This window comes from Chiloscyllium plagiosum, unplaced genomic scaffold (assembly GCF_037043375.1).
Source record: "Chiloscyllium plagiosum isolate Xiang-an unplaced genomic scaffold, Cpla_swu_hap1 HiC_scaffold_3, whole genome shotgun sequence".
Taxonomy (NCBI): Eukaryota; Metazoa; Chordata; class Chondrichthyes; order Orectolobiformes; family Hemiscylliidae; genus Chiloscyllium; species Chiloscyllium plagiosum.
In genome coordinates, this window is record NW_028270141.1 from 100,126,792 (window position 1) to 100,143,563 (window position 16,772).

Consider the following 16,772-nt stretch of genomic DNA (forward strand, 5'->3'; position numbering starts at 1 on the left):
ACATGGCACCAGTAGATTTTTAAATTTACTCCTGGGTAATGAGTGTTGCTGGCTGCCTGCATTTATTGCCCATTGCTAGTTGCCCTTGAGATAGTGGTGGTGAGCTGCCTTCTTGAATTGCTGCAGTCCATGTGTTTTAGATAGACCCACAGTGCTGTTAGGGAGGGAATTATTATTGTCATATGAAAATGATGCTTTGGCATTCTATGTGGTCAGTAGTGTTTCTGCCTTTTGCTCTGTGCTGGCATCTAGTGTGACTATTGCCATTATCGAGAAACCAAGAACAACAAAGTAACTATTGGCTAATTAAGGGATTCATTCACACCTTGCAGTAAGAATTCTGTTTAAATAATAGAATACATTAACAGTTTCTGTCAAACTGCCAAATGAATTTTGCAATAGTTAAATGTGATTAGCAATTTGTGTGAAGAATTAATAACTCCAGGATTGAAAAAAAAAACAGCCTTTTGAAATGTTATTTATTCTCTTGAGGCATGGGCTTTGAAGCAGTATTAATGGAACACTAGTGTCATCTGTGTGATATGATCCTACCTGAGAATGTTACCGGACAAGTGAGATCCCAGACTGAAATCTGGCTTGACAGATCTTGTTTTAGTTTTAATTAAGTGGTCTCTCACTAAAACATTAGCACATAATGCTGCTGATTTTGCTTTAACATCTAAACAGAAATTTATAAACAAAAGAAGTGAAGATAAAATACAGTAAGCCAAACTATAGCACATTCAAAGATTTTTCAAGTCAGTAAAATTATAATGCCATTAATTTAAAACATTCCTTTATAATCAAATCACTCCAGTGGATATGAGCCTTGTCTGGTCACACTTTCCTGATAAGACAATATACCCATTCAGCTGTTAACAGTTTGAATACAATAGCCCTTGTTCAGATTCACTGGACTCAAAACATTTAATTGTTTTCTCTCTGCTGATGCTGCCCGACCTGCTGAATTTCTCCAGCAATTTCAGTTTTTATTTGTTTTAGATTTCCAGCATCTATATTCTTTGTTTTGTTCTAGGTTTTGGTCTAGTAAACCTTCTCTGACGTGCCTCCAGTGCACTTACATCCTTCCTGAAATACTGTGCACAGTACTCCTAGATGTGGTCCCACTCGTGCCCTGTGACACTAAAGTGTAACCTACGTACTTGTGTATTTAATTTCCCCTTGTGATAAACAGTAATATTCCACTAATCTTTGAAATTCATGCATGAGAACAGAGCAACCCCTCTGCAATCTCTGTTTAAATAATGTAACTTGTTTTATTCTTCCAAAATGGGCAATTGCACATTTCCCACATTATATTCATTTCCCCCTTTGTGCCTACTCATTAAACCTATCTGCATCTTTTGAGGCCCCTCTATGTCCTCCTCACAACCTACTTTTCTACCTACTCTTGTCGTTAACAATGTTCCAGCTAAATTTGTTTTCTTTTGCATAGACCTGGATGGCAGGGACTTCTAGAACCAGTTATCAAAGCTGGGAACAGCTTCAGCCACCAAGTGCTGTGTGTGAACCTTCAACAGTTGTGTACATGCAGTTTATAGGGAATGTTGTTTGTCACTGTTTTCAGCTTTTTTATGCATAGATATTGCTTCAAACTCATAAACTAAATTTCAAATACATATATGGTCAGGCTGAAAGATCAATTTTATTCTCTGATTCAATTTGCTGGATTCAATGCCAAGCATTCCATGCATAAACTTCTCTTACACTGATGTCAGCTTTACTTTAGATGCAGGCAGCACATCAAACTTCTTAAGCAAGTTTCATTGGCAAAAACATTGCGTTCTTTTATGAATTTTGCATTCAGAACCAACCAGTGAACAAAATGCGTATGATCCTTTGACTTTTTGTAAATATTTACCAAGTGTTGGGGCTCAAATTCAAGGGATTAGGTTGACTAATTTGTTGATAGATGCATTATACACATGTCACAAGTGGAAAAATGCATTATAATGCAATCACGCACTTCATACAGTCTTGGTATTGGTTGACATGAAGAACGGTCTGTAATTCTCTCATGCTCAGTGCTCACAGGCTTTTGGAGTTTTAAAACAAAATTACAGGACTGGTTTCAAAAATATTTAGAATTTTGCAAGAGAAAACTGAAGCAGCTTGTTTTCTCCCTCAAAGCATTGTGAAAGTACAAATATCTTGGCAAGGATTTAATACAAATTTATACAACCCCAGTTATTGTCTAGATTTGTAAAGTTGGAAAATACATAATTTAGTAAGTGTTAAGATTTGTAGCTCAAGTTGAGGTTCTGGATGTAGGTTTGCTTGCTGAGCTGGAAGGTTTGGTTTTAGACGTTTTCTCACTATATTAGGTAACATCATCAGTGAGTCTCCAGATGAAGCAGTGGTGGTATGGCCCACTTTTTATTTGCACTTAGGTTTCCTTGGGTTGCCAATGTCACTTCCTGTGGTGATGTCATTTCTTTTTCTCAGGGGGTGGTAAATGGGATCCAAGTCAGTGTATTTGTTGATAGAGTTCAGGATGGAATGCCATGCTTCTAGGATTTCATGTGCGTGTCTCTGTTTGGCTTGTCCTAGGATGTGTTGTCCCAGTCGAAGTGGTGTCCTTCCTCATCTGTATGTAAAGATACTAGTTTCTTTAGTATGTCCCACTCTCACTAGTATCTTTACTTACATCCATGCATAATTTAAATTGCTCTTTCTCCAGGATTTAAGCTTGATTAGGAACACAATACACTTTTGGGAAATCTACTGTGTATCAGGTCTGTTACTCAGAATTTTCAGAACTGAAATGCCAGCAAGCTTTTGATCCATCCAGGTGCCTTTTAAATGTTGTAATTGTACTAGCCTCCACCACCTCCTCTGTTAGTTCAATCCATAGATGCACCACCCTTTGCAAGAAAAATTGTTGCACCTTAGGTCCCTTTTAAATTTTTCCCCACTCACCCTAAACCTATGCCATCTAGGTTGGACTCCCCCTACCCTAGGCAAAAGACTTTGTCAACTTTCCCTGTCCATGCCTAGGAAGGGTTTAGAGACATATGGGCCACGTTCTGGCAAATGGGACTAGATTAGTTTAGGGTATCTGGTTGGCATGGATGAATTGGACCGAAGGGTTTGTTTCTGTGCTGTACATCTCTATGATACTACTTGTCTTGGATATTTGGGAGATTAATTGCAGATTCCAAATATGAACCTCATTCCCAGTTTCCTGAAGTGCATTTTCTCAGATTCCCTGAAGTATAAACAGCAGTGAGGATTGCACATGGAAATCTTCCTGATTTGCAAGACACCTCAAAACTAGGTGACATGTACCTGCTGAGCCTTTGAGAGACTGGATTTTTGTTTAATGAACAGTCACTTCAAAAGTTCTGATGAAAATTGGTCACACGTGCGAAGTATTTCTAAAGGACAAATAAACACATTTTTTCACCTTTTTTATAATTTGCTTGTTTAGCATTAACAGAATTTCTTCTGTAACAGCTTATCTTATAACCATTTTTTCAGACTGGCTCTTTTTGATGTTCCCAGACCAATTTAGGTTAGGGTTGTCTGGAAAGGTTAGATTCTGAGAAAAGTGCCAAATCATCTGTTGCTTTCAGATCTCCAAGTGGTTCCATCTCAACCTATTTTTACTTGCAGATGTGTTCCAAAGAGTTTCACTCACACTTATTGTAGGAAGGATTGTATTTTATCACAGGGAATGTGTGGATATTTTTTGCACCTACCCAATGATTGTTGCTGTAGCGTAAATATTGCTGTGGAGCTTAACAGTAACAGCAGTTATAAGAGTCACAAACCATCCCATGTGATAAGCTGCCATTTTCCATCCTCCTTGAATTGTATACAGTGTTGTGCATGGTTGACTACCCTTCTCAAAAAGTCTCAGCGAGACATGTCAACGTGTGTGAATATATTGTGAGAGGCATGATTTTAAAGTAAGGTTGAGCTGCTCGTGAGAGGGTTCTTAATTTGTGGAATATGGCAGGTGGTTTCAAAACATTTTTTATTCTGTGGACCATGATGATCAAGTGAAATGTTTCAGGAGTGGCCCTTCCCTCTGAGATCATTTTCACAAAGTGGGCAAGTGAGTGGTTCTAGAAGCTGGAAGCATGAGATAAATGTTTGATAGACAAGACACTCAGCGATTATAGGAAGTCGCTAAGAAAGCGGACTTGAAATCATAATCTGACCAGCCATGATCTTGTAGATTGGTGAAGCAGCTGAATGGTCTTCTCCTACTCCTTAGTCTTATAATCCAATATTTTATATTGTGTTGTTCTTGTCAGCCTTCCACTTTGTATTGTCTCTCAAACTAAGCTCAACCAAAACTCTGTTGTGGCAATGGTGCAGAGCAGGAAATGTAGTAAGGAGTCAAATGTGGAGCAGTATGTAGTTTTTCATTAATTATCATTTGTTAGGATCAATTAGCACCAATTAACAAGAAAGTTAATCCTGTTTAAGTCAGACATTATTTATTTGCAAGTTTTTTTAAAAAAATCTGTAATTTAGTTTGCTGCCACTAGAGTGTGATCATTGGCTGAGTTCAAAGATACCTGAGGGAGAAGCCTGCAAGAAGCTGTTTTAGATGAAGACCAATGTGCCTTGTTTCTACCTATTATTTTTACACTATATGCATTACAAATTACCAAACTACTCAACTGTAAATTGTCTACAATTTGGGAGAATAATGCATCAAAATGATTTATTATGGCATTTCTGTCCATTCAGTGTTCAGATGGACATCTTTCCATCATCCCTGACCTTTTGGAAAGTGAACCCAGGAACCTGTTTATGGCATGAAATGTTTGTTCTACCATTTTATTAATTTCATAATTAGAATTATGCTTTAGGTAGAAAGGTGTTCAGTGATTACTAACCCTTTAGAAAAGGATTCCTTCAACTCGTGAGGCATTTTAGGGCACCGTGAAATACTCTAGAGCAAGTGAGTAAAAGGCGAATAAAAGGAATAAGACCGTTTTTGCATGCAAAACTGAGTCAAAACAAAACAGCTCCAGAAAACTCTCTTGTTTACAAACCCCACAAACCATAGATACTATGCTGGTAAACATGACCCATTTGACTCTGAGACAGAATGAACAACTGATTATAAAGTTTGTTTTATAATGTATTTTCAGAGACAGTAATAAAGCTTTTCAAAAAAGCTCTGACCTTTTAGCGATTAAATGTCACTAATAAGGTTTATAAAGCACAGTCAGTCTACTATTGTTTCATGTTTGTAAAAATATAGCATCTCATTTTTTAACCAAAACTCCTAATTTTTAAAAGTTCATTCCATGTTTATGATATGTTGGGGGTTGGCATTATTGATGTGTCCAGTAGTTCCACCAGTTTTTTGAAATTGTATCAGGCAGTCTTTTATAGCACAGAAGGAAGCCATCAGGCTAAGAATCTTTGGTGTTTGTACTACTAGTGAATTTCCTCTCACCATACCATTTTGTTCTCTTGAGTACTCCGTATCATACACCACAGGAGAGACCCTTTAGCCCATCAAATCTGTACCACAAAAGCTACATTAAATCTGTACCGGACCCACATTCCTGTACTAGGCCCATAAGCCTTGAATGTTATGACATTTCCTTTATCTCATCCAATACTTTTCAGAAGGTTGTGAGGTTACCTGTCTTGACTACCTTCCCAGGAAGTGCATTCCAGACCCCTACCACCCTTTGTGGTGGTGATGGTGGCGGTGGGTGGGGGGGGTGGGCAAAGTTTTCCTCGTGCCCTTCTAAACCTCCTGCCTTTCACCTTAGATGTGTGCCCCTAAGCATAAAATATGCTTTCTATCCACCCTGCCTGTGTCCCTGACATACCTGTGACATTTCTCCACTCAGCCTCTGCTCCAAAAAAAACCTGAGCTTATCCAACCTGTCTTCATAGTTAAAGTGCTCCAACCCAGGCAACAACCTGGCCAATCTCATTTGCATCCTCTCCCTTATAATCACATCCTTCTTTACTGCGGAGAGCAGAACTGCACACAGTACTTCAGCTGTGGCCTTAACCAAAATCCTTTACAGCTCCAATATAACTTCCCTACTCTTATAATCAATACTTCAACTGATAAAGACTTGTTTAATTTACTTTTGAAAACATCAAAGATATTTGCCTCAACCACTTCCTGTGGTAGTGAGTTCCACATTCTAACCTCTCTCTGATTAAAGAAATTTCCCAAATGGATTTATTAATAATTATCCTGATTTGAAAGTCACTAGTTTTGGATTCTTCCAAAAGTGAGAACATTCTTTTCATATGTTCACCAACATATTCATAATTTTAAAACACCCTTTTAGGTCACCTTCACGTTCTCCACACATTCCACCCCCTAAGAGAAAATAATTCTTCAATCACAGATAATTAATTCCTACATTCTGATGCCATCCTTGTAAATCTTTGTTCTTTATACTTTCTTAAGTGCTTCAAGCATCTGATGAAGATGAGGAGGAATTTCCTTTGAGTCTTTAGATTTTCTTGCCACTGAGAGCTGTGGGGGCAGAAGCCTTTTTTTTATATTTAAGCTGAGATAGATTCTTGATCAGCAGCAGAATAATCAAGGGTTCCAGGGAAAGGGCAGGAAAGTAGATGTGAGGAATATTGGATCGGTCATGGTGCAGCAGGCTTGAGGGGTTGAACAGCTTACTGCTGTTCCTATTTCTTATGATCTGTGGTCTTACCCTAAAGATTAAGATGTTTTAATTGTCAAACATTACTCACTGCTCACAAGCAACCAAGACTTTGACTGCAGCTACCTTCATGTGTCAAGGATCCTTCAACCTTGGCTTTGAGGATTGCTGTCAAGTTAATGTGGGGGACACTGAGATTAAAGACAAATGTCCCAGGGAGCTGTCAAATCCGAGCTTGCACACATCATTTGACAATTCCATCCACCTTACTAGTGAGAGTACAGATTCAGTGATGATTCCATACATCTCTGTACAGGAAGGTTGTTCCTATGTATGAGTTTTTCAAAGGGGCACAGATATTATGGAAAATAAAGAACATGAAAGCATGGAAAGGGTTAAAGCATGAAGACCACTGGAAGGCAGGATGGGATAACCAGAGTGGAACATTCTTACACCAATTAGCAGAGTAAGGTTAAGGCTGAAAGGTCACTATGGCGAGATGAGGTAACACAAGTAATAAAGCAAGTTTCTCTGTTAACTGTTATTATAGAACATAGAACAGTACAGCACAGAACAGGCCCTTCAGCCCACGATGTTGTGCCAACCATTGATCCTTATGTAAGGTAAATCTAATGTACGAACCCTCAAATTTCTGTGACCATATGCATGTCCAGCAGTCTCTTAAATATCCCCAATAACCTCTCTTCCACAACTGCTGTTGGCAATGCATTCCATGCTCTCGCAACTCTCTGCGTAAAGAACCTGCCTCTGACATCCCCTCTATACTTTCTGCTAAACAGCTTAAAACTATGACCCCTCATGTTAACAATTTCTGCCCTGGGAAAAAGTCTCTGGCTATCAACTCTATCTATGCCTCTCATTATCTTGTACACCTCAATTAGGTCCCCTCTCTTTTTTTTCCAATGAAAAAAGTCCGAGCTCAGTCAACCTCTCTTCGTAAGATAAGCCCTCTGTTCCAGGCAGCATCCTGATAAACGTCCTCTGAACCCTCTCCAAAGAATCCACATGTTTCCTATAATAGGGCGACCAGAACTGGACACAGTATTCCAAGTGCGGTCTAACCAAAGTTTTATAGAGCTGCAACACGATCTCACGACTCATAAACTCAATCCCCTGTTAATGATAGCCAAAACACCATATGCTTTCTTAACAACCCTGTCCACTTGGGTGGCAATTTTAAGGGATCTATGTACCTGCACACCAAGATCCCGCTGTTCCTTCACACTACCAAGAATCCTGTCTTTAATCCTGTACTCAACTTTCAAGTTCGACCTTCCAAAACACATCACTTCGCATTTATCCAGGTTGAACTCCATCTGCCACCTCTCAGCCATCTCTGCATCCTGTCAATGTCACACTGCAGCCTACAACAGTCCTCTATACTGTCAACGATACCTCCAACCTTTGTGTTGTCTGCAAACTTGCTAACCCATCCTTTAATCTCCTCATCCAAGTCATTAATAAAAATTACTAAGAGTTGAGGCCCAAGAACAGAGCCCTGTGGAACACCACTCACCACTGACTTCCAGGCAGAATACTTTCCTTCCACTATCACTCGCTGTCTTCTGTCAACCAGCTAATTCTATATCCAGACAGCTAAATTTCCCTGTATCCCATTCCTCCTGACCTTCTGAATGAGCCTACCATGGGGAACCTTATCAAATGCCTTGCTGAAGTCCAGAAACACCACATCCACTGCCCGACCCTCATCAACTTGTCTGGTAACATCCTCAAAAAAACTCAATAAGATTTGTGAGGCATGACCTGCCCCTCTATGACAGGATTGGGACATGATGTTAAAATATCTAATTAATAGTTAGTAGAATCAGCTTGAGACAGGAGACTAATAGATGGAATAGCTAAATATCTATCGTGATAGGTTAGTCTGCAATGAAAGATCACTGTAGCAGAGTTAGCAATAAATATCTAACCGTGACATTAGAATAACATCAAGTAGAATGTATAACTAAAGAGATAATGGGAACTAACATCACTGGTTTATTGTGTAGCTAGAGTGAGGTACTTTGATTAATATAGTTGGACATGCTGATAAGCTAACAGAAACATGATAAAAAAAAATATAAAAATCCACAGACCCTGAGGTTCGGGGGCATTCGAGAATCTGCTTTCTCCGTTTCATGGTATTTTGTTTGCAAATAAAAGACCTACTTCTTGAAGAACTCTCTGTGTCCCCTGGTGATTCTCTATATTTTCTCCACAACAATAGTCAAGGCTGGCAAATATTCAATAAGAAACCCAGATGAGCATCATGGTGCAGTGGCCTGCAGAGGAAAAACAACACAAAGCACTTTTTTTTGCAGATTAACTCTTGTCATAGTGGAGGTCCAAGCTTGTCAAGGCAGCGTTGTATTTCTGTGCACGCTGAAGCATGAATGGATAGAGATGAAGTGAATATCTTTCTCAAGATTCCTGCTCCTTGGTGGTGTAATGTGGTCCAAGACTAGTCTGCAGAAGCCTCGAATTTCTACTGGTAGCCTCACATAATGAAGACACGATTACTCCAATTGCCCCTTGCAGGGCCTCAAAAAGAATATCGTAAACACAGAAAACAGCAGTAACTTACCCCTCCCACTTTGCATGTAGTCTCAGCCAGTTTGTCATTTCATAGTTGACCTTTGATCAAATATGGTGAGGTTCTAACTTTGTTTCATTGCAGGTTTGTCCCCATTCTTCTCTTTTTGGTGTTCCTATCTCCGTGACCATGGTGATCCTTCACCCTTTCCCTTTCCTATTTGATTTAGCCACTTTATATTACGACCAGTGTGTTTACCTTCAGAGCCTATGTCTCTAGAGGTTCCTATGCCCTTGCAAACCCTATATCGTCTTCATACAGAGGTCAGAGTAATCCTGACCTATTTGAACCATCACACCCAACCCTTGACAGCTCCCAGTCCCTTCCTCACTCACTATGAAGTCCACCGTACTAACTCAAATTGCCACTATCTCTGTCACCATTCCCTCAGAGATCCAGTAAAATGAGGTCCATTCCCAGACTTGAGCTGCCTGCTTTGCCCAGGATCCCATGGACTGCCCCCTGCTGACCTCCTCGAGTATTAGCAACCCAACCCCTCTGATTGACTGTTGTGTTCCCTCCTCTGGACTGACTTGCCACGACAGTCTCAGGCAGACCATGGCCACTCCCCAGACTGATCTCTCAGTACGTAATCTTCGCATCACTTGCAGTTGACCTTGACAACTGACCATAGCTCATTCCCTCAACTTCAAGGTCATAAACCCCTCACCTGTGTGGGATGAAACCCCTATGATTGAATGTGGCCTATCTTCTGGATTGACTTGGTAGGACAGCACTGTCCAAAGTTCATTTCCTGGACTGTTTTCTCAATAGCACTCTGATTAACCTACATGTAATTCCCGGACTGCTTGCTCTTGACCTTGAAGACTGTCTGTATAGATTCATAAGAATTTTGGCTGTCCCAAAGTGCAAAATTACCTACATGAAACACATTAGTCTTGGCTGTCTCTCACCTCCAAACTAATTGCTTAAAGTCTTTAGTGGCTGATTTTGGATGAGACCCAGCATGATGACATTGTGAGGTTTGTGCTTTGCCAATGCTGGGCTAAGTGGGTGAAGGGTCCAAATGGAGCCTGACCATTGAGCCGAAATGTACCATGTCTGGATGAAATCGTTCCATGTGAACAGAAGCTAGATGATTGGCATAGCCTTTCCACAGGCTGTAATAGGCACTGATCAAAGACGTCACTAGGTACCTGCTTTGTTCTACCAGTCAGGTTTTTATACTGCTGCAGAGGGGTGTCTGAACAGGTTGATTAAAGATATCCTAATTAATTCTCCCTATTTGTCATTCCTTCAGATGTCAGACTACCCAAAATGTTGAGACCTACCAGTTCTTGAAAGGAACTCTTCTCAGAGCAAATTTTAATGGTGAACGTAAAATTCTCTTAATGTTAATATTCTCACCACTGAAACCTTCAAAGAAATCTTAAGTTGAAATAAGACTGAGCACATAAGTTGACAGAAGTGGAATGCTAAATGTTTAGCCTATACAGTAGCGCTTCTACATATGAATGACCACGTTCACGAACAAATCGGTTTACGAACAGGATTGATTATACGTAAAATTTTGCTTCAATGTACAAAATTCAAGGTACGAACAAAGGTACGAACGCAAAAAGCCCGTGTGCGACCACGTGGTTTCATTGTTCTGCTTTGCTACGCGCTTGTTGAACGCAAAAGCTCTCGGGCCCCGCATGATCTCATTCAGTTCGTCTTTGGCGCGTGCGCTGTGAACAGCGTTCGTTGCTACGTCCAAGCATTTTTACGCTATCCGAACAATGGGAAAAATTGATTCAGTTCGCGAACTTTTCGGTTCGTGAACTGGGTCCCGGAACGGATTAAGTTCGTAAGTCGAGGCGCTACTGTATTTACTTTGAAATGTTAAGTCAAAACAGATTTGTTAAATGGTCTTCAGTTTGTAGCAACTAATTCTTTGCAATGCAGATTAAATCTTCCACTAGCAACAGAATATTTGGGACTTTCAATTTTCTAATGGTTTTTCTTCTGCTCAATTTTAAGTTGCCTTTAATTCCTGCAATAAAAAAAGCTATTTCTCACAAACAAAACCAGCAATCTCTGAACCAATGTCATTGCTCACGCATGACCTGTAACATCCAGAAAGGCTGACCACAGAATCGAGCACTTGAATTTTTTTCAGGTATAAGAACATAACTAGGAGAAGGAGTAGGCTATCTGGCCCTTCAAGCCATCTCCGCCTTTCAGTATGATCGTGGCTGATCTTTTTGTGGCCTCAGCTCCATTACCATCCCACCATAACCCTTAATTCCTTTACTGTTCAAAAAAGTATCTATCTTAGCTTTAAAAACATTCAATGACGAAGCCTCAACTGCTTCACTGGGTGGGGAATTCTATAGATTCACAACTCTCTGGGTGAAGCAATTACTAAATCTGCTCGCCTTAATTTTGAGGCCATACCGTATTGGCCTAGTTTCACCTGTCAGTGGAAACATGCTCTCTATTTCTACCTTATCGATTCCCTTCATATTTTTATATGTTTCTATAAGATCCCCCCTCATTCTTCTAAATCCAATGAATATAATCTCAGTCGCTACAGTCTCTCCTCATAAGCTGACCCCTTTAACTCTGGAGGAGAAAGTGAGGACTGCAAATGCTGGAGTTCAGAGCTGAAAATGTGTTGCTGGAAAAGCTCAGCAGGTCAGGCAGCATCCAAGGAGCAGGAGAATAGAAGTTTCGGGCATAAAACGTTCTTCTAGAATGGGCCTTCTTCAGGAAAGAATTCCTGAAGAAGGGCTCATGCCCGAAACGTCGATTCTCATGCTCCTTGGATGCTGCCTGACCTGCTGCGCTTTTCCAGCAACACATTTTCATCCCTTTAACTCTGGAATCAACCTAGTGAACGTTCTCTGCACCCTCTCTATTGCTAGTATATCCTTTCTCAAGTAAGGAGACCAAAAATGCATGCAGTATTCCAGGTGTAGCCTCACCAGCACCCTATACAGCTGCAAAATAACCTCCCCGTTTTTAAACTTAATCCCTTTAGCAATGAAGGACAAAATTCTATTTGCCTTTTTAATTACCTGTTGTATCTGCAACCAATCTTCTGTGACTCATGCACAAGGACACCCAGGTCCCTCGGCACAGCAGCATGCTGCAATTTTTTACCATTCAATAATAATCCTTTTTACTGTTATTCCTACCAAAGTGGATGATTTCACAATTATTAACATTGTACTCCATTTGCCACATCTTTGCCCACTCACTTAAATTATCTATGTCCCTCTGCAAAGTTTCACAGTCCTCTGCACACTTTGCCCTACTGCTCATCTTAGTGTCATCTGCAAACTTTGACACACTATACATGGTCCCCAATTCAAAATCATCTCTATAAATTGTGAATAATTGTGGTCCCAATTAGTATTTCTAGCTTTGCAATGGATGTGGGCACTTTCAAACAATGAAAATTTTGACTGACTCAAACTCATCTAAAAGTTGCCACTCTACCAGCTAAACATGGATGCACCAATACAGAGCTTTATGTGTGGTGCTCCTCTGAAATTTGTAAGTTGAAATCAGTCAGTCCAGTTGGATTGATATATCATTTTGTTTGCATATTTATCTTTTTCATAAATGGAAAACACAAGTGACATTTACAAAAATCTTCTAATTATGATTAGTTGCAGTCCAAAATATTGAGAACTGAAAGTACAGCACTCTATTCTTGATTAAAATTTAGTTTTTAGAAATAACAATAATTCTTGGCAACACTGCATAGCAGTCACAGCAAATTTCACAACATATTCATCACATTTTCAGCATTAGACAAAGTTTACATTAAAATGGTGCTATCATACAGCTGTAAGGCTTGTTTACATAGGTTACAGGAATGTAAGAACCTAACCTCTAAATCAAAATATTGTCTTTTGTATGTTGATTAAAGTTTAGGTGTACATAAATCTGTAATAGTAATCATTTTAGTTACTTACACATAATGTAAGGTACATTCTTGCTGTGTAAATTAAATCCATGGCTTTACATAAACAGGGATGGGCTGTTTACTCCTCAAACCTGTTTCACCATTTAAGTAGATCTTTGCTGATCTATACCTCAACTACATTTGCCCACATTTGAACAGAAAGGCAAACAAAGACGTATAACAAGCCTTTTTTTGCTTTCATTAATAAAACAACAGCCTGTATTACAAAGCATTTCAAAAAGTGTTTTGGGTAAGATTTTCTTTTGCTGTCAATGGAATAACAAGTACATTTTCAACCTCTGGAGCATGACAACATGATGTTCAGGCTTGATCTGTTCATTTACGATTTTTCAGCAGAAAAGTACATTTTTGAAAAAAAATACATTTACTTTCTTAGACCTTAAATTGATGATCTGGGCCTTCAGTAAAATGATAACCTGTACAAAGTTGTCAAATGTTTTTAAATTTGATAACATTGTTATGCAACAGTGGGATTTAAAAGAGAAATAATCCCTATAGTTGCCTCAGTAAACAATTAAAAATAAATGAAAACATGGAATGTTTGTGAAGTTTTGATGCTTTTGTTAAGGATTGTAACTAGAACAACAGAAATGAACAGCTTGCTGTAATTACTAACAACAAATTGGAGTTTAGTACAAAGGATATTTGTGCTTACTTATCAAAACAGTATAAGTGTAGCAATGGGTGCAATGTTAAGGCTTTTTGGAACATACCAGTGTATTACAACTAAAACAGCTATTTACATTTGTTCTATGATTCTAATTTTTGGCTTCTTTAAATACCAATGGTATTTATTTTTCACAGTGTAATTTTTTTTGAACACAGAATTCTAAAGGTACCGATCTTTTGTTGTTTATCATCTCTAGTAAGTGTTGAGAAAAAAAGAGGGACAGAGACAGAATGAAAAATGGAATTGTGTATATCTTCTAACTGATCATATTTACATCTCTACATCTCAATTTTATTTATAATTATACATGAAAAATTCTATATGTGAACTCAGTAGGTATGCAATCCAGTTGTGAATGCCACAAATGCTTTCTGATGCAAAAGGTACAAAAATGAAAAAGTTTGGTTGTCATTCCAAAAAGAAAGTCTTATTCTCAGTGCACACTCAAAATCTGATGGATTCTGAGTTCAGTCAAAGCTGGTTTTAGCAATGGTTTATCATGGTGCAGCCCAGCTGCAGAGCAGTTGAATATCATGTTCTTCAGCAATTGTCAGTTGTAGCAAAAGCCACCTTGCTGAATGAGTCTTCTAACTGCACCACAATTAAATAAAGCTGACTTTCTTTCAGTAACTCTTCTGCCTTCATTCAGTATCATTTTCAATCCACATTATCCTCTACCCAGCAATATAAGCTTAGGTAAATGCCATTGAACCTGATGCTCGATAATGTGGATTTTGAATCCTGCTTCTGGTGTAATTCAAATATCAAGTATTTTGCTTTTAGTAATCAAAAGTTATTGGAGGGTTGCTGAGGTAATATGCAGCACACATTTTCAAAACTGAAGACAGACCAAGAACTCGGAACAGACAATCACTTTTAATTGGATCAAATTGGTCTCTTCTTCCTCTTTTCTCTGGAGAGTATTTTCTCAGTTGTTTGAAGATGTTCTCATGTTATTAAAAGTAAATTTTGAAAACAAAAAGGTGTGTGAAGAATACATGGCATATTTGGCTGGACCATCTAACTGGATTAGATTATTGGTGTTCAACTTCTTGAGAAATTCTGCTTTTGTCTTCATTCACTTGGGCTGAATTGTCCTCACTGTTGTGTTGTTTGAGGAGCAGTCCCCGCCATCTTGCTTTGTTTTTGCACAGATGACTCATCATTGTTATGGTCAATGGAGTGTTTTCAGTAAAACGGGACCATTCCACAAACAGAGGCTCAACAATGTAACTCATAAAGCCTAAAATAAAGAATAAAAAGGCAATTATATTATACTATAACAGAAGAGTTACTCAAAATATTAAAAAAGTGCTTGCAGTTTCTCCTATATATGCAATATAATGAAATCATTAACATATCATGATAATTAGTAACAACATTACTAGTAAAATAAGCAAAAATGAAAACTACTGGCAAAACATAGCAGGTCTGGCAGTATCTATGGGGAGAAAACAAAGGCTATGTTTCATTTAGATTAGAATCCCTACAGCATGGAAAATGGCCCTTCAGCCCAACAAGTCCACACCAACCCTCCGAACAGTAATCCACCCAGACCCATCTCCCTCGACTAACGCACCTAACTATGGGTAATTTAACGTGGCCAATTCACTTGACCTGCACATCTTTGGAATGTGGGAAGAAACTCACGCAGACACGGGGAGAATGTGCAAACTCCACACAGATAGTCGCCCAAGGCTGGAATCGAACCCAGGTCCTGGTGCTATGAGGCAGCAGTGCTAACCGCTGAGCCACCATGCCGCTCCAAATCTGATGGCACTTCATCAATGTTACAATCAAAATTTAAAACCAGATCAGCTCTTCAGCTGTCATTCACTGACAAAACACCAACTCATAAAATGTCCTGCAATTAGATATCTTACTGGTGCTCTTCAAATCACAATGTAGAAATGATGTGGATAAGAATACAGGAAGCATGGTTAGTAAGTTTGCAGATGACACCAAAATTGGTGGCATAGTAGACAGTGAAGAGGAATATCTAAGAGGTCAAAAGGATCTTGATCAACTGTACCAATGGGCTGAAGTGTGGCAGATGGAGTTTAATTTAGATTAATGCAAAGTGTAGCATTCTGGTAAGATGAATAAGGCCAGGACTTATACAGTTAATGGTAAGGCCATGGGGAGTATTGTCAAACAGAGAGACCTAGGGGTTTAGTAATGTAGCTCCTTGAAAGTTGCATCACAGGTAGACAGGATTGTTAAGAAGGCATTTGGCATGCTTCCCTTCATTGCTCAGATCACGGAGTGTTGGAATTGGGACATTGTGTTGTGGTTGTACAGAGTGTTGGTGAGGCCTCTTTTAGCATATAGTGTACAGTTCTGGTTGCTCTGCTATAGGAAGTATTTTATTAAATTACAAAGAGTGCAGAGGAGATTTATAGGGATGTTGCCAGAACTGGAGGATTTGATTTATAAGGAGAGGCTGGATGGTTGGGACTTCTTTCACTGGAGCATATGGGGTCGAGGGGTGACCTTTTGGAGGTAAAATCATGAGGAACAGAGATAAGGTGAATAGATAAGGTGTCTTTTCCCTAAGATGGAGGAGTTCAAAACTTAAGGTATGTTGTGGAATGAACTGCCTGAGGAAGTGGTAGATGCAGGTTCAGTTACAACATTTAAAAGAATTTGGCGAGTTACGTGAATAGGAAAGGTTGAGAGGGATATGGCCAATTGCAGGTGAATAGAACTAGTTTAATCTGGGAAACCTGGTTGGCCTGGACCAAAGGGTCTGTTTCTGTGCGGTAAGGCTCTATGACTCTGAGATTGTAAATAATTTTAACAAACTTATTCAGACATGTTATGTCACACCTCTGCAGCAGGTAAGACTTGAACTCAGGCAGTCTGGCTCAGAGGTCAGGGCACTACCACTGTGTTGTAAGAGTCATTTAAATA

General features: G+C 39.2%; 1 protein-coding gene across 3 annotated transcripts in view; it reads right to left on the reverse strand.

Annotated features, from left to right (window-relative positions):
• Positions 1-12,788: 12,788 nt before the first annotated feature.
• LOC122547509 (3',5'-cyclic-AMP phosphodiesterase 7B-like) overlaps positions 12,789-16,772 on the reverse strand; it is a 171,105-nt gene continuing 167,121 nt past the window's right edge. For all 3 annotated transcript variants that reach the window (XM_087981965.1, XM_043686129.2, XM_087981962.1), the window contains one exon: positions 12,789-15,102. In XM_087981965.1, coding sequence (XP_087838091.1) covers positions 14,894-15,102 — 209 coding nt within the window. In that variant the 3' untranslated portion in view covers positions 12,789-14,893. The remainder of the gene's footprint in view (positions 15,103-16,772) is intronic.